General features: G+C 43.2%; 1 protein-coding gene across 4 annotated transcripts in view; it reads left to right on the forward strand.

Annotated features, from left to right (window-relative positions):
* The window catches only part of sema6a (sema domain, transmembrane domain (TM), and cytoplasmic domain, (semaphorin) 6A), a 105,607-nt gene that overhangs the window by 56,828 nt on the left and 24,562 nt on the right, over positions 1 to 24,217 (forward strand). For all 4 annotated transcript variants that reach the window (XM_080468272.1, XM_080468270.1, XM_080468271.1 and 1 more), the window contains exons 4-13: positions 1,717 to 1,777; positions 3,131 to 3,193; positions 3,733 to 3,834; positions 10,403 to 10,493; positions 11,854 to 11,973; positions 12,476 to 12,564; positions 15,869 to 16,086; positions 18,920 to 19,051; positions 20,923 to 21,078; positions 23,708 to 23,881. In XM_080468272.1, coding sequence (XP_080324398.1) covers positions 1,717 to 1,777; positions 3,131 to 3,193; positions 3,733 to 3,834; positions 10,403 to 10,493; positions 11,854 to 11,973; positions 12,476 to 12,564; positions 15,869 to 16,086; positions 18,920 to 19,051; positions 20,923 to 21,078; positions 23,708 to 23,881 — 1,206 coding nt within the window. The remainder of the gene's footprint in view (positions 1 to 1,716; positions 1,778 to 3,130; positions 3,194 to 3,732; positions 3,835 to 10,402; positions 10,494 to 11,853; positions 11,974 to 12,475; positions 12,565 to 15,868; positions 16,087 to 18,919; positions 19,052 to 20,922; positions 21,079 to 23,707; positions 23,882 to 24,217) is intronic.

Here is a 24,217-nt window from a genome sequence, read left to right on the forward strand (position 1 = left end):
TTCCTTTGCAGGACCCCGGGATATTCAGCCCAGACCAATTAGGACAAAGAAGTGCAATGGTAGTGCAACCAGCAGGCCGTAATGAAAAACACTATCCAGTGGAGTTTGCGGTTTTGGCTTGAAATGCTCAATTTTTAATCATGGCAGACTGAACAGTGACTTTTCAGCATCTGGCATTTACTTTAGCAAGTGAACTTGGGAGGAAGGGCATGGGATGCTTCTCAGTGACCCGAAGTCGACTTTGCTCTTTGCTTTATTATGAAACTGTTTTTCCTTTTAATTGGAGCGGATTTTTTTTAAAGAGCACTCACAGAATTGTGTTAAAGGGTAAGTGAGATAAGGTGAACCTGAAACTGACTTCGTAATCAGTTTGGTTCTGCGAACTAGTTAACATAGAAGAATGAACAATCAAGTGTTTAGAAAATGAGGTTTATTGAATTTCAGACCCTTAAAAATAAGGATGTATGGCAATATATGCATAGGATTTATGGGATAAAAACACTGAATTGCATTATTTATTTTAGATTTGGCATACTAACATGATGTGACATGAGATATGACAGAGATGACATCAACTTTTACACAATTATCGATGGCGTCACCGGAAACAAGTCCCCTTTAGAGAATGCCCGAACTGTTTTTGTAATTTGAGCTGCTCTTAAAGATTAATTATTCAATTTAGGCGTTGTGGCAGATGATGTACAGTAGACTTGGTTTTATCCTCGAGGAGACTGCGCTGGCCCCCAGGAAAGCGATATAAGTGGATTCATTTCAAGATGCCTGTTCCTCCAAAGACTTTATTAGATTTAGTTAATGAGAGAGCAAGGCAGGCTGGCTGGCTGAGAGCAGGTTGGGGAGCTGGAACGTAATTAAGCCGTGAGTCTGACGACGCCACTGTTACACACTTTGATTAAAAACACGTTCTACAGCTAATCTCCAACAAATTAAAGCAGTTACATCGTTTGGCATGGTCACCTTTGGTTCGAGATAAATCCCCCCCTTTTCTCCGCCCTCCTCCTATCGCACCACCCCTCACACCTACTGCCCTCCGTCTCTCTGTCTGCACCCTAATTCTCCACGGTTAGTAGGTGTAGCTACATGCCTGGTCAACCAGCCGGTCCATCTGCCCGCGATGTAGTTAACCCTTGTAAGCTTTATGTCTTCCATATGCCCTGCTGGGGCCTTTATGGCTGGACTGTGTAATACAGGAGAAGTCTGTATATTTCCAGGCCAACACACATAAGTCTTCTTGTCTGGGCTATAATGAGTGTTAGTATAGATTTCCTGTGGCTCAAACACTAGGCTTAATTGACCTGAACAGCTCTGAGTGACTTGGCACCTCCCGTCTCAACCTTCCCTCCTCCCTCACCCCCCATCAAGACCTTTATGTGGGACAAAGAGGCTTTTGTCCCCAGGCCTGCGCCACCGCGCTCTAAACCTTTGTTGACTGTTTCTGTCTGACAGAGCAAATAGCTCTGGCCTCCTTTTGTTTATTGTCATTTTTTGAAGTTTGAACAAAGTTTATACAAAGCCCCATTTTCTGACGTTGTTTGCTGCCTGCAGGGAGAAAACATAGCGGGGAGAAAAGAAATGGGCTCATTGTTTGTTGAATTTTTGACTGTCTGCTGCCGTCTGACCTCTTATCTTCTCATCTCTCTCTGCCTTCTTTCAATCCCCCTCTCCCCCTCTCTCTCGCCGTCCCCCGATCGCTCGCAGGGATCACATATACACGGTGGACACAGACACTGCCAACAGTGAGGAGATCTTTTTCAGTAAGGTGAGTGAGACGTCTGTCTCTTCGAGGAAGCCTTGTTCTCGGCGTGCTGTGATTGACAATCTTCTCTTAATAACCTCCCTCCAAGTGCCACTGTGAGCGTGGGCGTACGCATGCGTGCCTGCCAGCAGTCTCACTCACCCACTCGCCCGTGTGAACTTGTCGTGCTCGCCATGGTGACCCCGTTAAGAAGATTATCCAATCAATCAGCTAGCAAACCACCTGCGTCATCCACACTCATCAGTGGGACAGCGGAAGGTCTGATGGGTGTGTAAGAGAGGCTGAGAGGACATTAAAAACAGGAAGAAGAGCAGGATGGGTAGTTGGAGATAAGCAAGAAACAGAGAAAATAGAGTGAAACCAGAGTGAACCGAATTGCAGCAGGGTGAGGAAGACGAGGCGGTTACAAAGAAGAAACACTCCATTGTGAGTTTTCGGATTATTCTAAGAGCCCATAGGCCTATTGGCAGTAATGAACCCTGTCCACTCCTTTTTCGCCACTCATCATCACTTGCCCTCAACGTAATAGATGCAAACAGGATTCAAACAAGGCCGTTCTCATGTATACAACAACCCGCCATCGCTCCACCTCATCCACTTCAATGCCAAAGCAAGGCGAGTGGGTCTTAATGAGAGCAGGCTGCAGATGAAAGGCTGTTGGGAGACGCACCGATTGATTGATGACTGAGGGTCTTTAATCAGGGGCTGAGCTCCAAACATGTTGTACATCAGTGGCGGGTACGCAGCCGTCTCAACATGTGGCTCAGGACTGACCCCCGGGCCACGCAGGGCAGGGCCACGAGTGCGGTGTACGTGTGTTAATGTGTGTGTTGCCTGGCTGGACAGCCAATATAACTGAGCATTGACTGATAAGTATGTGTGACAGTGAAATAGGTCAAATAGGTTTATGTGCTTGTAGCTGACTGGCAGGTAGGGGTTATTTCTGACCCTCGAGGCCAAGGCAGTGCATGTGTGTCTGTTCATGTGTGCACAGGGATGGCCAACCAATCAATCCACAAAAAAAAAAAAAAAAAAGAAAATGCAGCTCTATTCTGAGGTGAGATCTGTCCTTGGACAGACTGTGTAAGGGATCGTATTTCCTCCTCTCTGGCAGAGAATTAGATGTTCAGGGAGGTAAACTGAGATCCAAACAGTACTTAGAATAAAGTTCACCTCGGAGCAGGTGCCTCATGAGGGAAATCAATAATGGAGAATCTCAGATGATGATTATTGATCGCTGTATAGATGGGTTATTGAGCTGTATAATGTCATTCGTTGTTTTCTCCTGCTTCACAGTCTAGCCTCTTTGCTCTCTGACTTTCTTCCCTCTCCTTTATATCCATCTTTTTTCTTCAGAAAATGACATGGAAGTCCAAACAGGCAGATGTGGACACTTGCAGAATGAAAGGGAAGCATAAGGTAAAGAAAATACACAAGCACTGTAGCCACCTCAGTGTGTGCAGCCTTCAAGCTCATTTATAAATGGCACTTATTATAGAAAGCAGACAACCTGTTACTGATGTAAGTGCTCCCAGTCTGTTTCTTTGTCTGGCCCAAATTTACTGAGACAAGACCCCGAAGGTGCAATAACACACTGTCTGCAGTTCATAACATTCTGCTGTGATAATTGATAGGGCACATCAGTGGGAATCTTCACATTCATGAGCAGTATATTTTTTTTCCTCTTTAAATATAATATTATAATAATAAAATCAATGAACGAGGCATTGAAATGGGGTCTAATGGTTCTTAACGCACTATAGGGAAATGACACATTTTATGTTTGTTAAAAACATCTCCACCTCCCTTCAACAATGCACCTAAGAGGAGAATAATCAAAAGCCCCTTGTTTTAAAAGCCAAAGTGTAAAAGTGTCCATCATAAGATCAACACATGTCACCATGGATGTGCTTTCTTTCTTCTCTTTGCTTTCATGTCTTCCCCTGCGCTCCCTGAAGGACGAATGTCACAATTTCATCAAAGTCCTCTTGCAGCAGAATGACGACACCTTGTTTGTTTGTGGAACAAACGCTTTCAACCCCTCCTGTCGAACCTACAAGGTAAGGATTCAAACAAACCTAAGCAGGCACGTTTAAATACCTTGGCATGGTGTTGTCAGCCCTTTTGACCTCAGTGACTGGCATTCATCACGCACACACTGTACTTACAGAATTACTTGAAACTCCTCTCCACTTTGTCTTCCTGCTCACACCACAAAACTCACTCGGGGATGTGTTTCAACCCGAGCCTCGTGAATGTTTAGAGGCGGTGAGCTATGGACATAGATGGATGACTTTCACAACTCAACGGGCTCGCCTCCTATGTCTTTATCTCCAGGTGTATTTTGACACGCTCGATTTAGAAGCAGAGAAACCTAACAGTATTTCATGAGCACTGTCAGAAGCAAGTGAGGGCACAATCCTGAAATCTGATTCGACCTCCTCCTATAAACACTCGCCTGGTGATTTTCATGTGGGAATATCAGGAACAAATCTGGAAAACTAAAGGTGTTAAAGGAAAAGATGCATGTTATTGGTGAATGTGGATAACCAGAGCACGTAGATGGATTGACTCGGTGGATGAAAAGAGAAATTCCAATGAAAAGTGGCCACAACAAGAAGAAGAAAGCCTGGGATACGGGAAAGCAGATGGACAAACACAAAAAGCAGATGGGCTGCCTTCAAAGTGCTGCTGAAAATGCCCTAATTTTTTTACTTCCCTGGTGACATAAATCAGACTTCTTCTGTTTGTGCTTTAGTATAAAGAGCGAGCAGAATTGCCGTCACAAAGACTCATTTCAGATCATTCACAAGACCGCTGCATCGACAGTGGATCACTGTGGAAACAACAAAACTGTTGCTCTTTCAAGAAATCGGGATTTTAATGGTGATTTTCAAACTTCAAGGCAAGTTGGTGTGCCTAAAATCTTGTCAAAGCTCATTAAAGATTAATGACAGAAATGTAAATTACAGGACAACTTTTTTCTTCCGGAGAAATTACATGAAAAACATTGAGGAGGCAAAGACACAAAGAAAGGGGCAGAAACAGCCACATGGAGACGCAGACCGAGAGAATGACAGGGGGACACAGCAGCGGCCCTGTCCTGAAGGATGTTATTGTTTGGTTTGTTAGGACGTGATGGGATGGTCACAGCACACGAAGAGGTTATCTTGGTGGCCTGTGGGGAAAACTCTCCCTGCTTTGGTTCACTAGATCTGTTTACCAGAAAAACAAGACATCTCCGCTCCGTTGCCTTTGTGGTTCGGCATGCTAAGCACACAGAGTAAATGTCTTTCAATTCACTGACTCCTCCTGCAGTGAGAGTGGAACTTATGTCTCTGCATTCATCAGGCGTGGTTAGCTTTTATAGCGCCTCTGGTTATGGTCTCAAGGTTTGTGTTTTAGCTGTTACTGCACCGATATTGCTATGGCTGCTGGGGTAAAGGGGAAGGGAGGACAAGTGGTCTACAACGTGCTACTTGCTCAGGCTGTGTCCTAATTTTGTGAAAAGATAAACGTCTGTCCTTAAAAATGTAGCAAATTGCATTGCTTTTGAAAGTGTGCATGCTGATGTTGGTCAGTAAATTTCACCCTGGTACACTTAATCAGTTTTCCTGTTCTAACCCGAGGCTACATTTGCATCCATCTCCTTTATAATTGCAATGATGTGTCCCCGTAGAGGCAGATGAGACATGACGTCACCACGTCTGCTGATTACAAAGCATTTAATTGGTCACAGACCTTTACGACGCTCCCATTTTAGAAACATGTTTACATGAAGAGCCATGTTTGACCTGCCTTAAGCCTTAATGGATCAGAAATCTAATTCTTTTACACAGGAATACAATGCATTTTTAATAATAAGTCATTTTATTTATAACGATCTTTCTATAAATCTCCAAAACTTTGCAGTTTAATACATAAAAAAAGCTAGCAAAAAAAAAAACAAGCACAGAGATGAAATCATTCGTTTATAGATTTGACTATTTTTCTGAACATGTCTGCATTCAATATATGGTTTTATGATATGAGGAAATGATGAAGTGAAGGCTATCACAAAGTAAACGTGGGCATCATTCACATAAAAATATGAACATGCATAAATTGAAAAATGTGGAGGCAAAGCTTCTTTTTTTTTTCTTCTTTTTTTTTACAGAGCACACATACATACACACACTCTTGCCCACACTTGCACACAGACTGTACTGCGAGCAGGCTGGCAGGCTCTCTGAGCAGATACCAGGCCTTTGATGGCGTGCTGGGCTCATCCCCTCTGCTTGGTCAAAAGTGTGCGCTGTGTGTGTATGTGTGTGTGTGTGTTTGTGGTTAAATCCACCTTGGCCACAGTTTGCCTCTCCATCTCCCCAGTGTGACAGCACTGAAAAGAGCTTCTGTTTCGGGGCCAGCCTCATCCCACATTAATCAACAAGGCTGCAAGGGCAAGCGGGAGGGATTGGGAGGCAAGGAAGGCGAGTGGAGGTGGAGGGGGAAAGCAAGGGGAGACAGTGGGGGCACCGAGGGCACCCGCCCTAAATCAGCAACACAACATGCTTTTTTTTTTTTTTTTAACGTTCTGACATGTTCTGTCTGGTAATCTCTTTGATTTTCTACATTTCTCAGATTACCTCTTTCTTTTTGAACAAATCATTTTTTCCCCTCATCATTAGCTTTTTCTCCTGCTCCTTATCTTGTTTTGGCAGTCAACACGAACCCAAACAATGACACACAAATCCGCGCATACAGAAAAAGCAGAGACACCTTGGCAGCATGGCAGAGTCTTCTCCCTCTACAAAACTTAGCACCCAGCTCTTTCTTTTCTTTTATTCATCCTCACTCCTATCTCTCCTCCTCCTTCTCCTCCACCTCCTCCACTTCTCTCCTCTGCTCCTGACAGCCCTAATTCCTCTCCCACTCCATTGCTCCCACCACTCCCGCCATCTTTCCCTCTGTTGCTTTCTCCCTCTGTCACTCCCTCGCTGTGTTGTAATAATAAACACCCCATCCAGCTGGGCTGATATATGGCTGGAGTCAGTTCCATCGCCTGTTGCCGGGTGAAGCAGGGGGAACCGGTGGGGAGTCTGGGAGCCAGTAACTCCCAGGTGATGCATTTTTGACTTGGTGCTGCTGGACTGAGGTGTGCTGGGAATTTTCATCCGTTCCAAGTCTTTGTATTTGAAATGATTCACGTACACCAAGGGATTTACTGTAATCGGCGCGGTGAACATACATCCACTCCTATCTTTTTAACTGCAGCATTTCCACAAGCTGCACTGCTAATTACAAGACAATGGGAGAGTTAAAAAAAAAAAAAAAAAGGTCATAATTACATAACCACGTAACATATTAAAGTAATGTTTTCTATGATAGAGTGTGGGTTATAGGTGAGTTATTTTAAAATGTGAAGGGTTTCATGGATGAATTGTTCCTTGTGTTGCCTGAACTAACATATTTCTTTCAACAACTGCAAATACTTCAGCTTCCTGCTCTGGACTAAAAGGTGGCCAGGGAGAGCTATCATCCCTTGATGCTCAGAAGACAGGTTGCACGGAATTGGGCCAAAACTATGAATCTCCCAGAGAGATCTGTCCTTGTTTAGTTTACACAGCCACTCCCGGCCCAGGTGTGAACTTGCACACTTGACCTTTCTAGCATTGAGAGGGTTGCTGCAGGTGGAAATATGGATTGCATACAGAAAAATGTGGTGGGACTTCACACCAGCTGTAAACGTAAAATCACTGAACGAAACATTATCACCGCGCCGGGTTGAAGAAAAGCTTTCATTGGGTGCATTTTTGGACATCGGGGCATACTCATGAAATACCAGAAGTTTTCAAAACAACATATCTGCACAAATATGGGTCTCTTTGATTGTGGCCTCTACTTAATTTATTTAAAACAAAAATCCAACATGTCACATTTTAGGGAAGCTGTTTTAAGCGAACAGTTAATAAGCGGTACGCTGGCTTATAGTTTACCCTATGTTTGTCCTCAGTAAGATTTCCCAAATCCCTCAGCAATGATAAATAAAGCTCATAAAAGAGTCCTCATGAAAACAACAGAGGCAAAGAAATTCTGAACGTGTCCCTCACCCTGAATATTGAAGCTGATGCTGAACCAATTATAACACTCCTGATGGGCATGTTTTGGATCTACATTGTGTTTGCCTAATTAATTAGCATATAGCCTATGGAAAACACCAATGAGCCGCTGTAGTAATTAATTCATCCAGATACACAGTACCCCAAGCCAAGGTTACTGTACATTCATTGGCTACGCTGGAGTGGATGGCTAAAGAAGTGTGTTGTTAAGGCAGTGCTGATGAAGTCTGACAGTGTTACTGTTCCTTCCCATTACTTTGAATTGTGTTTCAACAAAGCTGCAGCACTTCTTTCTTTTCAGCAGCGAGTGGAGTTGACAGCATAATAACGTTTCCCTGGTAAACAAGGTAAAAAAAAACAAAAGTAATAGAAAAACCCATCTGGCTGTTTAAACATCAGATTTCTTTATGAGGATATTTAAAAATGTGGTAGTTCAGTGTGGCAGTTTGATGGATGTCTATTGCACCTTTTCCAAAGGCTGGATATTGCTTCAGACAAGGCTAACGACATGGAAGTGAGTGCTCGGCTGCTGTTTTTTTTCCCAAACATGCCAACTTGACAGAAGCAGTATCTGTGGCCCGGCTGGGAGTGTCTTCCGCCGTTTAAACGGCAGGAGTAGATTAATGACAGCTGGCCAAGCCCAGGAGACAGAGGTCACTACCTTCGTGAAATCAACTGAAGAGATGGAGTGGTGATGGGGTGGGAGGGATGGGAGGGGGGGGGGTTTGCTGCAGCATGCGAGATACACCATTGCATGTTTGTGATGTGTCAGAGGAAGGGGGAATGTTTGTGTTCGGTGGATGACACAGAACCTGCTGACGTTTCAAGCTTCGCCGACTTCCCTTGTGCACTGTGATTCAGTGGATACACCTGACCTTCAGCCACTCACATCTCTTATGATTAACTCAGTCTAATCTACAATTACTGTCTCTCATGTCTAATAACCATATATGCACGGCGTGCCTCTATATATTAAGCTCCCATAATTTCTGAAGAAACAGAAGGAATCGCGAAATGCCCGGTCGCTGGTGGTTCTCTTGTTTGTTGTAAAAGGTCACTTGTAATTTTCTCTGCCAAATCAGCCTCAACAATTTCTCTGGCAAGCTTTTCCAGCATTGCGCTGGAGTGTGTGTGACCTTTTTAGTGGGCAGATGATAACTGTTTCCGCCGAGACAGGAATAGAAAACAAAATGACCTGTTTAGAGACCAGAAAGGGCGGCGTAAGCAGTTTGCAGCCTTGGCAGGCTACGTTCCTCTTTGTGAAGAGAAAAAGAGAAAGTGAAGATGTAAAACAAATGAGAGAGATAGAAATGGAGATAGGGAAGAAAAATTACTACCTATTGTGTGCTTGGTAGGCAACCTGTGTACAAAGACATCTTGTCTGACCTCAGCCCCTGGTCAGTGCAGTACGGCTTCTCTTCTCTGCTCTCATGTGTTCATGTTTGTGCATGTCCTTGGTCTTTTGGCCCTAGTGAAAGCGTCCTGAGGCATGCTGAATAAGACAAGCCAACCTGTGGTGGGGTGACAGTGACCTCTCACCCCGCATCTGATCTTTCATCAGGCCAGTGCATTACAACTGAACTGAATGGAAAACTGAAAGAAATTGCCGAAACTTTCTATTCACCAAGTTTGTCCAGCTGAGGCCTTCTTAGTCTATGGGAAATTCTACAGAACAGCTCAGAGAAATGGGACTGCCGAGAGGGAAAAAAAATAAAACATCTAAAAACTGGATCAACTGCACCCCCAACGACTCTAAGATTGTGTACGTGCAGAGTTAAAATCAGAATCTCAGTAGAACTACACACAAGCAGAGAACAAATCTTGCCTAAGGAAAAGCTACCAGTACCCAGACAAAATTGAGGGTGCAAAATAAGACAAAATAATGACTACTGTTTGATCTACTATTTAAAAACTATCATGGTTAAGTAAAAAACTTCTCACGCTCCCAGCTCAGGGCTGTGTGTTAGCCCATTTTTTTGTGTGCCCTTTTTTCCCCTCCTCCCAGAGAAAGCAAGACATTTTGAAATCAGGGCAAGAAAAGTACTGCAGTAAACTGGCTGAATATGTGTCTTGAGGGTTGTTAAAGCCCTTCTTCAACACCAGCAGAGCTGAAGGATAAAAGATGGCAGGAGGAGGCAAACCACATTCAACCTATATTGTGAAACGCGTTGCAGTGGAAAGTCTCTCTTTCTTTCTATCTCCCTTCATGACAGTTTCGAAGATATCCAAAGATACGCTGCTTTGACAACCCTCAGTGGGACACCAGAGTGGCATCCGAGGGATATTAGTTTAGGTCAGAGTTAGACAGAAATGCTCCTGAGCTGGTAGCGCGTCTTTTGGTAATACCACATGCCTGCACACTTGTCATTGTCCTGACATTTAAACACATTTCATGTTTTCCTCTGCCATATCCCACCAACTGGGAACCCGTACTTCCTTAGTCTTATTTCAAGCCCATTGTTTTACTTTGACACTATACTCTGCATTGTTTTGACCTTCTCTTGACCCTTCGCCTCTTCTCTGACCCTAGATGGACTCCCTGGAGGCTCTGGGAGAGGAGATCAGTGGGATGGCGCGCTGTCCATATGATGCCAAGCACGCCAATGTTGCCCTCTTTGCTGGTAAGATGAAATACACTACGCGTGTCCGACTGACAGCAATGTAATGTAATCACGTTTATCATCAGTGAAATGATCAAACTTTGGTCGCTGCTCTGTGGTGTAACTCAAAAGGAAACATCCATTTGCAGGGGGTTAAACTCGTTTAGCTTTGTGTGATAGCTCCAGTGTTCATTGTCTGCCGTGAGGCAAAGACATTAATCTCACTTTTTGACTATCTAAAGTCATTAAATGTTGGAACATGTCTGAGCTTGATGGGAAAGTTGAGTGTGTTTGAGTGGAGGATTAGTTGCACTTGTATTTAATATTGTTCTTAATACCCTGCGGTTTATTCTAATGGCAGTACTCTGACAACATGTCAAAAGCGAAAGCCAATCTGTGTTGCATGCACTCGAGCAAACCATCATACTTGGGGCGAAATTTGCTCTTTGTTAGGAATTTGCTTCCTATTGGATCAACTTCGGAGACACATCAATAACATTAGGCCAGCACAAAAAACAGAGTCATCCGTCATTGTCATTTATTGTACTTTTCTGTCATTCTCACTGTCTCTCATTTACTTTCTGTCAAAATGTGTACGATTATAAATAAGTCACAACGGATGAGGCCAGAGTGAGTCAGCTTTCCGTTGGCGGGGTGCGATTCCTGTGATGCAACAGAGCCACAAGCTGCTAAAGACATCCAGTGCACATTCACATTTGCTGTGAGCCGATTTATGGCGGTATTGATGAGCTGTCCCTGCCAGCTTAAAGCGGGGGACGAGAGTAAATGCCCAGCTTGACCAGTTAATGTGTAGCAAGGCTGCCTGAAAAGAGCTGGAAGCACTGAGTAATCAAGAGGGTTCCTCTGACTGCTCTCCTTTCAATTATGTAGTTTGAGTTTCCACTGTGGTTATAGCCCAGGCAGGCTGAGGTCATCCTGGTGTATTGGATTTGCATGTGTGTGTGCGTGTGCGTGTGTGTGTGCGTGTGCGGTTGCGGGTGTGTGTGTGTGTGTGTGTGTGTGCAGGACTTCATTGTTTGTGCTTGCGAAGAGTGTTTGCAAGACTGAGCAATTACAAATGTGCAACATGTTTGAGGGTGTATGTACAGCCTGTTTGTTGTCCTTCAAATCATCCCCCTGGTTTCTCCGAGTCCCGCATTTTCCAGGTCCCAAGCCATCTGAAACATGTTTATCCAGCAACAGAGAGGAATCTGTGAGCGGCTTTATGTGCTCCTCTCCTGATTTAATGTCACTGTTTTCACCTTTTTCTCACTTTTTATGGCTCTTTCTGCCTCTCTCTCTCTCTGTCTTTACTTGTCGCCACTCTTTGTCGCCATCCCTCCTCCTTATTGCTCTTTCTGTCTCCGTGTTCCCTCTCCAGATGGCAAGCTGTACTCGGCCACCGTAACAGACTTCCTAGCGATCGATGCGGTCATCTATCGTAGCCTTGGAGACAGCCCGACTCTGCGCACTGTCAAACACGACTCCAAATGGCTGAAAGGTGAGTGTGGGACACACAAACAAACTCTGGGTTGGCTGCAGAGCACCAAGCTGACGGACAAGTTGCCAGACAAACTCACGCATGCTTGACCACGTGTGAGTGCTTTAAGTGATTTATGATTTATGTGCAAACATCCCTTTGTGTATGAATAAAGATACAAAGCACAGAGCACTTATGCTAATGCGGCACGCTCTGCTTGATCCAGTCATTTTGCCAACCTGCTCGAGTAGAGTTGAAATTGCTCTGCCCTGGGGGGGTAAGCGAGCGCCAGTCCGGCCTGTAAAAGCTCAATGGAGAGATTCATCTTTTCTCACATGCAAATTGTTTCGCTGATATGATGGATGATAGATTGAGGCTCGCGAGGCTCACAGGCAGTGGATTTCTGCATAATATGACAGATATTCTGTATGTTTAGAGTGAAATACGGTGTCAAAACTGTTTTGTCACAGTAAAACCTCATTTTCGCTCATATTTTCTTTTATTTCGTCTCTTCCTCCCGCAGAGCCCTATTTCATCCAGGCAGTCGATTATGGGGACTTCATCTACTTCTTCTTTCGGGAAATTGCCATGGAATACAACACAATGGGAAAGGTAAGCACAGACCCCATTCATCTGCTATTGTTTGAACCCTAATCAGAGGTGACTTCCTATTTACACAGAGAATTGGGAAGTGCCTAAGGAAACTAACAGGATATGGGTGTGTCACACAAATGGAAGAAGGCTTTCAGGAGCTGAAAAGTGGCCAAAAGAATTTTTCAACCACAGATAAACACCGGGCAGGATACAGAGCCTAAAATAGAATCAACAAGGAACTCCATGGATATCTGGACATCCCATCGTCCAGCCTAAATATAGCACCTGAATTGCACGTTCGCATAGTTCCCCCAATGCACCAGTTGACCTATCATCTCAATGCTTCCCATGAGAAAATCCACCCATGTGTTTGAGAAATGAAACAACCTGTAAGAATAAAGGTTAAACAAGAAATGGGCTTTCCTTAAAGTATTACACCACTGGGAAAGAATCCCTTTTTTTTTCTCTTTCTTGAATTAATCACATCCTACACTGAGATTTTTTTTAAAAGGGGATAGCAGGTAGATCAAAACGTCTTATAGAAATCATTCACTCAATGTACACTTTGTAGAAAATAAAAAAGAACAGACACTCAAAACATGAGAGAGGGAGAGAAAGAGAGGTGTGACCAGATGAGGACCGAGCAGAGGTAACAAAAAACACAGCAATAATGGATTTACTGCCAGAAGTGACAGCCATGTGTTGTGCAGAGCATGAATACAGATCAGGCCTCTCAATCTGTTCAGTGTTTTGAAAGCTATGTCAGTATAATTATGCATGTGGCGGTAGAGCTGATTGCACGGAGAGCAATTTAACATTTAGTGACTGATATCTCTTCATTATTACACAGCTCAATGGCCTCCGCTGACAATGTAAACAGCCGCCTGTGCTTTATGGTCAGCTGATAAATCCGCTGTGGCAGGTTTTCACTTGCTTTAGCTTTAATGTTGAGTGCTCACATTGTTATCAGTAAACTATAAACTGATGAATATTTCATGTGTATTATCAAGGCTCAACTGAAGTATTCGTTCTGTATAAACCGATTTGTTTAAAGTATGTGTGAAGATTTGCACCGGTTGTTTGCCTGTGTGTGTCTAGTTGTGCCCAAGGAACACACAGATAAGCCGGTGTAGAAATGTGCCACCGAGCTGAAGAGAGTAAGCTGTGACATAATTCAACACTCAAGTGGAGGTGACAGTCTCACCTGCTCTGCCTCATACATTCCCCTTAATATCAGCACTCTGCAACTTTATTGTGAGCAGACTTGTTTGCTGTTCGCGTGCGTGCGTGCGTGCGTGCGTGCGTGCGTGCGTGCGTGCGTGCGTGCGTGCGTGCGTGCGTGCGTGCGTGCGTGCGTGCGTGTGTGTGTGTGTGTGTGTGTTGTAATTCAAAGTAGAAATCATTGCATTTCAAAATTTATAATTGCATGTCGCTCAAAGGTAAAGGGGAGGATTGTTGGCGTATGCATGGGTGAGGGTGTGTGTGCGGTTGCATGTGGGTGTGTGTGTGTCTGCAGGGATCCAGTTTAAATGCACGTTCGCTCCCATTCACACCGTCAATTTCAGGTCAGATTTAGATTTATAGCTGTTAAGTATAGTGTGACAACAACTAATTACAATACTGGCTACATGATCTTACGGCGGAGTTATAATTACAGCACTGGTTCTGATCTGAAGCCGTATAGTTTAAACCTTCTGTTGCCAGGTGCTGCCTCTTTAACAGCATATCAAACACGTTGAATTACACCTCTTTCTTTAATTTGCTGTAAAGTGATGAAATATTAGATTTAGGAGTCTCGGGAAGATCGTGAGCCAAACAGGGCCTATAGTCACCGTTGTGGGTAAAGTTTTTCTTCTAAACTTTCTAAACCCTTCAGAGTTTGTCATGAGTGTGGAAACACAAGCCGAGAAAAACATTCTCACCTTCCCATTTTCACTCCTCATGAAACGTAGTCTGCACAATTCGCATTGAAATGTGAAATGTGTGTTCTTCACATTTATTCTGGGTACTTTATAGACTCATGCCATTTGAAGATGTTAACCCTTTAAGTTGACTGAGACGACAGCCCATTAAATCTGCTGGACGAGCTCATTTATTAATTGAAAGATCGAAAATTTATCTACAACTGACGTGAGTCACAAAAACACAAGTTGTTCCCAGGAAACCTTCAGATCTTGGAATTATCTGACACAAGGTGCTGTGGACTCTTTTGTGGCCAACATAACCTGAATGTGATCAATGTCACAGTCTTGACCCTGATATCTGCTGATATCTGAGTCAGTTAAGAAGAATGTTTTGGGTGAAACTCTGCCAAAAGGGGGCAGACTTAGGATAAATTAATCAAACAAAAGAAAAGTTGTTACTCTGCAACTTTCACGGCCTCACCTCAAGGCAATTGCTACAAGACGCTCCATCTCAGTTAATATTAATTACCAGCCCAACAGCTTGAGGCCCAGCTCACTGTCTGTCTGCGTATTTCTATTTCACGAGGCTCATTACAGCCTTTTTGCTTGATCGCTCTTTATTTCACAAACATCCATGTTTTCTTCAAAAACCACTTCCGTGATGTTCTCATTGAGGGGTCCGATTTACAAAGGTCCTGCGTAAAGATTGTTAGATTGCATGCTCACACAAAAAAAATGTGTCTATATTTTGCAGGTGTTCAACTAAGAATAATGACTTGAGTAAGAAAACATGGGAATTTAAATGAGGATTTTGGGTTTATCATAGAGCGATTGGATGGAGGGCCGATTCCCCACAAGCACGTGATATTTTGAAGTGTTATCAGAAAAGGTGATCAAACATATTGGAGTTGCTAAAAAATAAAATGCAATATGGAAGATGATCTGTCACTGCAACAACAGCAGTCTCTCAACACAAACATTTTCTGACATTGTAAAACATATTGCACGATTTAAATGATCTATTAGAATTTGTTTGTGTCTGTTTGTAAACATTTAATAGATCAGAGAGTTCACGATCTCAGACGTTCTGGTTGTGTGTGGCATTATGGAATCAATTAAAAAACATTGAATGATGCTTCCGTAAAGAAAAGTCCCTCCTTCCATCCATTTAGATTTTTTTGGACAAAACTGTATGTAACAAAAAATCTTATCAAATATCATAAAATATGATGAATTGCATCACCAAGTGCTTCTTCATGTCGGATAAATTAGGATCCGTTTTGTTAAAGTTCTCATCAAGAGTGTGACAATGATAGATGGGCGGCTTCTTTGGAATCGGGCAGTGAGATTGTGACTGTCGATAAGAAACACGTCATGCAGCTGGAGCGTAACCTTTCACCTGTGTTCAACACCATCAGGTGGTGTTTCCTCGGGTGGCGAGGGTTTGCAAGAACGACCGAGGCGGCTCGCCGCGCGTCCTGGAGAAGCAGTGGACCTCATTTCTCAAGTCCCGCCTGAACTGCTCCATCCCCGGCGACTCCCACTTCTACTTTAACATCCTGCAGGCTGTGACAGACGTCCTTCACATCAACGGGAGAGATGTGGTGATGGCAACTTTTTCCACGCCTTATAACAGGTACCCTTCAAAGTTATATAAAAAAAAAAAAAGTGATTTGAAACTTTTTTTTAAGACACTGGAATTTAACCTTAAACATTGTTTTTGTGACACATTCTCTCTGCCTCCTGTTGCTTTGCAATTTGCACGTCATTATTAACCCGATTATCTTTCGCGGCTTGAAATACTTTTTTTTTTTTAAAAATGCCCTTAATTCATTAACACGATGACAATCTGACCTTTGGTAACATGGGAAGCGCCTGCCCCTGCTGTGCCTCTTGGCGACATGCACGCTCTGTCTACCGGGTCAACATTTACACCCTTGATCAAACCGCTGAGTTGCCATTTTGACACGCAGGTGTTTAATCTTATTTTGTCTTTCTGTCACTCTCATTCTGAAGTGATTTTCATATTAGCAAGCAAATGAAGTTTTTATCTAAATTGAAAATTACCACAAAGCCACAGAGCTTGGCCGATTGCTCACACATATTGTAATTTTCCATTTTATGGCTGCTTTTTAGCAGATAAGACAATTGCTTGTGACAACGCAATTGAGCATGGTTAATGGACATTAAAACCCAACGAAGCAATGCCTCAGAAGAATTTCTATAAGCGACGCTTTTGATCCTGGTATTAATTTTCCATTTCATAGTCAGGGGTCGAAATTAGAGGGAGCCAACTCCGGCAGAAGGCAGCTCCGGGTTTCTCGGGATATTTGCCTGATTCGCCGCATTCGCTCTGTCACTGGTCGACTTGTTTCCCCACCGAGCTGCTTTGTTAGCGTCTGATAAAAACAGACATACGACTGTCTAACTTTCTGTGCATATCCACTGCAGAGGATAATTACTGTAATTTATTAGCTAAGCCAAGAATTAACAGCTCTCTGACCTTGCTCTCGATAATACTGCCCTTGTGTGTGCCGTCTCCCTGATGTCTCCATGATGAGTTTAACCCATGATGCAACTCCAGGAAAATCTAGCCAGCTGAGAAAAAGAGAAAAGAATTTCCCTCTCTTTGTAAACAGTTCACAGTTTTTTATATCTCTGTGCCTCCAAAATAGAAAAGTGAGTCAGTCATCTGGTACGCGGTGATTTCACACAGACAGAAAGATGTCAGAGGCTCGGCTTGTCACCACAAGATCGGCGCTTTTCCCCTTAAAATGAAATGCAATAATAAGATAATCTGTTGTTCATATCTGGAGCCCAACAGTGGACGAAATTTTGATGCCTCCAGGCTTTTGGGGAAACCCAGTCTGGGAGAGATGAGCAAGGGAATGTGTGTCCTCATGAGGGTCAGTGTGCACAGACGATACAGTGACCCATTGATTACTGCATGGAGTGACTCTACAGTGTATGCACAGATACAGATACAAAAACAGTATTAAACACATTACGTGTGAAGTAAGAAATGTGAAAAATGTTGTCTGTATCTTGATAGGCTGCTTCAATGCTTCAAGTTGGTGGAAACCACTCCAAAGAGAATCTTTTTTTTTATCTCGATGGAGGCTCGGCAGCCTGCACCGTCTGTACTTCACTGTCACCTTTATTGTCCATGTGCTCAATAACTTTGAAGCAATGTCCCCATCTCCACTCCCAACAGAGGTGCTTTGACATTTTTGTCCGACCTCCTGTATGAATTCTGGCCAAAGCAAAGGGACTAAAGGCTCAGAAATGTGTTGTGCACTGGGGAATTTCAGGTGTTGACTGTGGCACAGGAACGAAGAATTAAATGGAATTCACACAGCTGAGTAACGGTTTGATTAGTAGCTATGATGTGATTGCTAAATGACTGATTTACCCCAGAATTCCATGGGATTGCAATAAACAACAGAAACCAACACTGTATTGCGCTGAAGCCCTCGTCTCAGTGGGCTAAGACTAATTGCAGACGGATATCGCAAAGAGGTTTTCCCCCAAAAAATATCTTGAAACATCTGCAAAGCTTCACAAACATATCATTTAGGTTTTAGACATGTTCAAAGATTGGCACAACTATACTTTGTGCAAAAGAGCTTCATAGTTGTCGCTCCAACACTCGTGGTAGTGTAGTTTCAAGGCATCAGAGAGTGACAGTAATGTCTGGTCTTCATCAAGCAGCTTCTGCACTTCCTTTAGGAGCTTCACTCTGCTTAATGTGGGAACTGGCAAGAGACCATGTGTTGATCTGGAGCAAGAATCCTGAATTGTCTCGCACAGCTATCCTGTTGTAGATTTGTTCGTCACAAGACAGTCTAATGTCTAATGTAAGAGGGAGTATTGAACAACATGCGTGCGAACTCAACGTGGATTTCAAACAATAGTTTGTGCAAAATATGCAAATAGGATGTTTTCTTGCTTTTTGTGCCTCCAGTTAATCGTAGCCTTGTGAGATGGTGGAATAATGGGAATGACTGTGTCCAGAATTAAAAGAGTTTTCGCTATCAAATGGGACTTTGGTGTCAAAAGAAAAGAAAAAAAATATGGATAAAGAATTTGATGCCACTCTTCTTCTTTTCTTTTTTTTTTTACCTTTTTTAAATGTCTGGCAAAACCTTGACAGCTTTCAAAGTTTGACGGTGTCACCCAGTGTAAACATGCAACAGCTAAAATAAGCCGTCCTCAAGGGATTTAACCCTTCTGAACGGGAATTGTAACTCTTGTTTTTCTGTCTCCTGGTGATAGTCCAGAATTGGCAAGGTGTTTCTTTGATATGTTCTGTGAAGAGGGTTGTTTATGTAGTTTCTGTGTGTGTGTGTGTGTGTGTGTGTGTGTGTGTGTGTGTGTGTGTGTGTGTGTGTGTGTGTGTGTGTGTGTGTGTGTGTGTGTGTGTGTGTGTGTGTGTGTGTGTGTGTGTGTGTGTGTGTGTGTGGTGGCAGTATTCCAGGTTCTGCAGTGTGTGCCTATGACATGGCGGAGGTGGCCAACACGTTCACAGGGCGTTTCAAAGAGCAGAAATCCCCAGACTCCACCTGGACTCCCTTTCCTGAAGAGAAGGTTCCCAAGCCAAGGTACAACAGCAGTTAATTAACAAGAGCACACACACACACACACACACACACACCCACATGAGCACTCATGGGATTAAACACTTACACTAATTTGCAGTCTCTTGCTCTCTCTCTCTCTCTCTCTCGGTCTCTCTCTCGGTCTCGGTCTCGGTCTCTCTCTCTCTGTCTGTCCCTTTCTTCCTACCTACTTGTGGTGTGTATGCTCTCCTACCCTGGCCCTCTAATTAATGCATACGACATGTTGAATCATAATTTGATGATATCGCCACAGCTTTAACTCATGTTGCATCATTTATCCGTGCATCCCCACCTTATTTTACATACTCCATTATAGTTATTGCGTACCCGATGGTACATTCCCTCCCACCCACACATCGCATGCACAGATACCCTCACCCATTACCTCACTCCCCCTACTTAAGTATCAACAAATGAAGCATGACATCATTTTGCAGATGGCTGGCTAATTCCATAAATGAACCAACCTGATCAATCTCCCCATCTATTGCATACCAATTAGTGCGCCATGAGCTACTCTGCTACCCCCAAGAATTTTTTTATTTTTTTTTTAATGATTTACTACAAAGATCTGTGCCAGGATATGTTGGTACCCCCCCCCCCCCCCCCCCCCCCCCCCATATATCCACTTATAATATAATGTTGGCATTCAGCAATGCGAGGTCAGACGTTGCAGTTATCCAGATCTACCTGCCGTTGTTCTTGTTGTAATTGATGTGATTGATTTCATTTCCGTCCTGTGGTGTGTTCAGACCTTTTATCTGCTGAGAAACAGACGGGGAGTTGTAACAAAGCCACCCAGGTCCGGCCCCACAGCAGACTGTTCCTCCATGTGTTACAATCTCGTTCTGAATCATTTACAGATTTTCCTATTTAAAAGATGTCTGTTTCCATTCTGCTGGCCATATGTGCGCAGGCAAAAAATGTAGCTACCGCAAAGAATTTCTTTTTATTGAAAAAACGATTATTGTCACATTTTCTTTAGAGTGATGACTGGCTTTTCATATCCTGGTGGTTAATTACCAATATAGAGGTCAACATTAGCAGCACTCAGCTGTAATATGCTTTCTTAAGTATTATTTCAGGTTAGTAAAAGCTCTACCTTGCTTGAGTAAAAAAATGAAATAGAAATATGACTGTGTTAGTATGTGCTATGTTTTCACTTGAGTGCTCCAGCACTTTCACAAGAATAAATTATTTTTTACACAATCTGTCCTGTCCTGCTTAAAAATTTTATGAAGTCATGATAGAGATGCGTGGCTTGTCTTTATTTCTTGACACGACAAATACAAATCACTTCATTTCTAAAATAAATGTACACATTTCTTGAGTTTGGCCCTCATGTATTGATATGGTCTGATATTAAGCTGGCTAATATCTCTCGGACCTGCTGTGGATTGTGTGCTGTGGCAGGGTATCAAAGAGCACGCAGTAAAGAGCTTTTACAAGCTCTCCGAGGTGAGATGCCTGCAAAGGGGATATGCTATCAAAAGCAGCTTCCCTTTTACAAGAAGCTCACCAACTCCTTGTAAAAGGATCAGATAGATGGGATGTCTCAGTGCCTCACCCTGAAGCCATGGAAAAGAAGACATCTTCCGTCCTCCTATTTGACCAGAGCCTTTCAGAGCGAAAGTCTCGTCATTTAAAGCTGCTCGGTCATTGATTTTTTTTTGCAAAGTTAAACTTTCTGTCCCCCACGGGGACTCGCAGTGTGAAAAATTGTTCATTTCCTCGACAGTAAATGCCATGGTTTTTCATCTGTACTTTGTTACTCTTTCCCCTCACCTTTTCTCCCCTCTCCCATTATCTCTCTTCCTCGTCCTCCTCCTCATCCTCCTCCTCCTCGTTTGCAGGCCTGGCAACTGTGCTGCCACTCCATCCATGGAGAGGTACAAGGTTTCCAATGAGTTCCCAGACGACACGCTCAACTTCATCAAAATGCATCCTCTGATGGACGAGGCCGTGCCCTCCATTGCTAACAGGCCGTGGTTTCTCAAGACCATGGTCCGGTAAGTATTACACACTCGAAACGCTCGTCGACATCTGAGGACTCTGAGCTGCTTCAGCCCAGGACAATAATTACATGAAGTGCCGCTTAGAGTACGGGGCTCATTAAAAGACAGTAATACCACATCACAAACCAGCGGCTGACCTATTTCTGTTATAGCAAAAGAAACACCGGTCTCCAACTGTACTACTAACGTTCTCCCTGAGTGGCGGCGTGGAGATGTGACGAAGACGGAGGAAACAATTTGAGTTGCCAGTGATCTTTATGCAGAAATGTGTTTGTTTTAGAAAGGCAAACACAGGGAAAAAAAAAAGAAGCTATTACTAAAAACATGAAGACAACCTGTCGCTTGTTCAAGTTATTCGAGGATATTTCAAAGAGAGGACACTGGACTTCTCTGATTGGCTTTTCTCTTGAGATTCTGCGTTTGAGCCCATTTCCCATAAGTCAAAGCGCAGCGGCTGATGCTGTTTGATCATAAAGGTCTGTGTGGCTTTCACTTACACTTCACACAAGCGTTTACCACCAGCCTCTGGGGGAATATGACAGCGCACCACCGTCCCTTCAGCGTGGCAGAACTCGCTGACAGAGCATTTGGTTGCGAGTAAAAGAAAAAGTTGACTTTATAATTTGGACTCGGTTCTGGATTGCAGCTGCTCAGGATTTAAGGTTAGGACAGCCTGCCAGAGCCTTGACAAGCCTCAGTGGTGGTAACATGACTTTAAAGATCAGCTGCATAAAGAATTCTTCATAGGTTTTTAAGTTATTTGCATGGTATCACATCTTGCTGCTCCTTTGCTGAGGTCTGACCTACATACTGTAGTTTTTCTGCCTTTGAACATGACGAGCTTTCATTGCGGTTCTCCCCATAGGTCTCTGTATTCATTAGTACTGTATCATATGACTACATTATGAATGACACAGTGTTTCTATCCTCACGTTATCAGCTACAGTATTGGATTTGATTTGAAAACCTTGTCACAGTGTGTGGCGTGCGAGTCAAAGGCAGTAGGTTGCAAGTTTTACTGTAAAAACTCAAAAAGCAATGTGAAAGCCTGTGGAGAGGAGGAGTGAGGCCTTTTATACCAGTCAGTTACAGTGTGGAATAGTATTCTCACACTGAAGTCAATTGGAAATGAAATCAGTAATTGGGTTTGATCCTTGCCGCACCCCAGAGAGGACACCCCAATACCCAACAAGAGGTTGTTTTTTTTCTTCTGATTTGAAAAGGCTGGAGAGTTTCTGTGCAGTGGCACAGGCCTCAGCTGGCAGGACATAATGGATCACACAGAAGGGGGGAAACACTCCGTAGAACCCCCCCCCCCCCCCCCCTTTTGTGATATTTATTACCCCGAATAGAAAAGACCGTGAATGCCTCATTCCTCGAGATTGTATTATTTCGCAGGGATCCGATCCCATTGACACGGTCCTCGGCAGCTCGCGCTACGACTGAAAAGGTGGAAACCACATCAGACCTTCAGATTGTTGTTAATGTTTATTGAATAAAAAAATAAAAAAAGTGTCACACAGCATTTTAGCACGCATTCAAAGAAAATGGGAATGGTGAAGAGAATAAGAGGCTGTGTCCTTGTTTTTTCCCCCGGATTTTCAACAGGCTCTCGGTATGAATGCCAAGCTCTCAAAGGGTAAAATTTTTGGTCATTGCCTCTTGAGAAATTTTATTTTAGACTGTGTACTTCTCTTCCCCTGCTTTCATACTGGGAACATTCAGTAAACATTAATGAGGGGAAAAGTTGAAATTTCGAGATTTTTGAATATGCTTTCATCTTTAATCTTTAAATCCCATCTCCTTCAATTAAAAAAAGGAAAAAAAAAAATCATGAAATCATGAAAGCAAAGATTTGCATAACACTCTCTGATGTGCCAGGAGCTACCCTTAGTGATAATATCAACTGTGCATTGGTCCTGAAAAGAAAGATGCTGAGAATACCAGCTTAAATCACAAACAGCCTCAAGAGGTATTTCTTAGAACCACTTCTTTTTATTTGATCTAAGTCAATTTCTGGTGTGACGCCCACCAGCACAGTAGGGCACCAAACTTGAAACTCTGTGACTGGCAGGTGTCTAATTTGCTAACCTCAATCTATTTGGAGTTTCATGTACAGCCAACTAGTGCTGAGTTAAACAGCTGTCAGTTAGTGAGGGAAAAAAACACATCACTTGTTACTGCCTGAGCAACTTTTCTGTGGTATTTTTCTTTTAGGAAGTAGCTGACAGGCCCTGTGGCAATCTGTAAATCTCTAATGATGTCGCAATCAATTAATGAGATTAATAGGGGTCCCCCTGCTGTTTCTTATACCCTTTTAGACATCTGACGTTCATCTGACGGAAGGAGCAATAATTGATTGATTGACTCACATAATTATCTTGGAAATTACATCTACCTAATTTAGTCGATATTTTTTTCTTTTCTTGACGTCTTAGTTTTTTTTGGGGCAAATCTAATCTCTCTCTGAATACGATGCAGTGGAAAAGTGTTGCACTTGGATAGAGTTCAGAGCATTCACATTGCAGTTGTGCTAGTGATTTTTATCACCATCTGTTCATCACCATCAAACATGTTTTTTTTCCCCTGGTCAGAAACTGAATGATTTCTTTTTTCTTTCCAGATATCGTCTGACACGCATTGTGGTGGACAGTGAAGCGGGTCCCCATAAGAATCAAACAGTTGTGTTCCTGGGGTCAGAGAAAGGCATAATCCTAAAATTCTTGGCTAAAATGAACAGTGGGTTCCTAAATGACAGTCTTTTCCTGGAGGAGCTCAACGTCTACAACCCTGACAAGTACGTGACTCTGCTTGTACAGTATGTGTGCATGTGTGTGTGTGTGTGTGTGTGTGTGTATGAGAGATGGATGGAAATAGAGAAGCACATGGATACAGTTGCTACAAACCAAAGAAAGGCCAGTTGATGCATGCATCTGTGTGTGTGTGTGTGTGGGTGTGTGTGTGTGTGTGTGTGTGTGTGTGTGTGTGTGTGTGTGTGTGTGTGTGTGTGTGTGTGTGTGTGTGTCTTACTGAGAGAAAATGTGTTTCATTTTGCATGTTTCCACATTTATCGACCCTGCCAACCCACCAACCCACCAGCTCCATCACTACCAGTCAGCTCCCCTGACCCAAG

The sequence above is a fragment of the Lipophrys pholis genome, assembly GCF_963383615.2.
Source record: "Lipophrys pholis genome assembly, chromosome: 7".
Taxonomy (NCBI): domain Eukaryota; kingdom Metazoa; phylum Chordata; class Actinopteri; order Blenniiformes; family Blenniidae; genus Lipophrys; species Lipophrys pholis.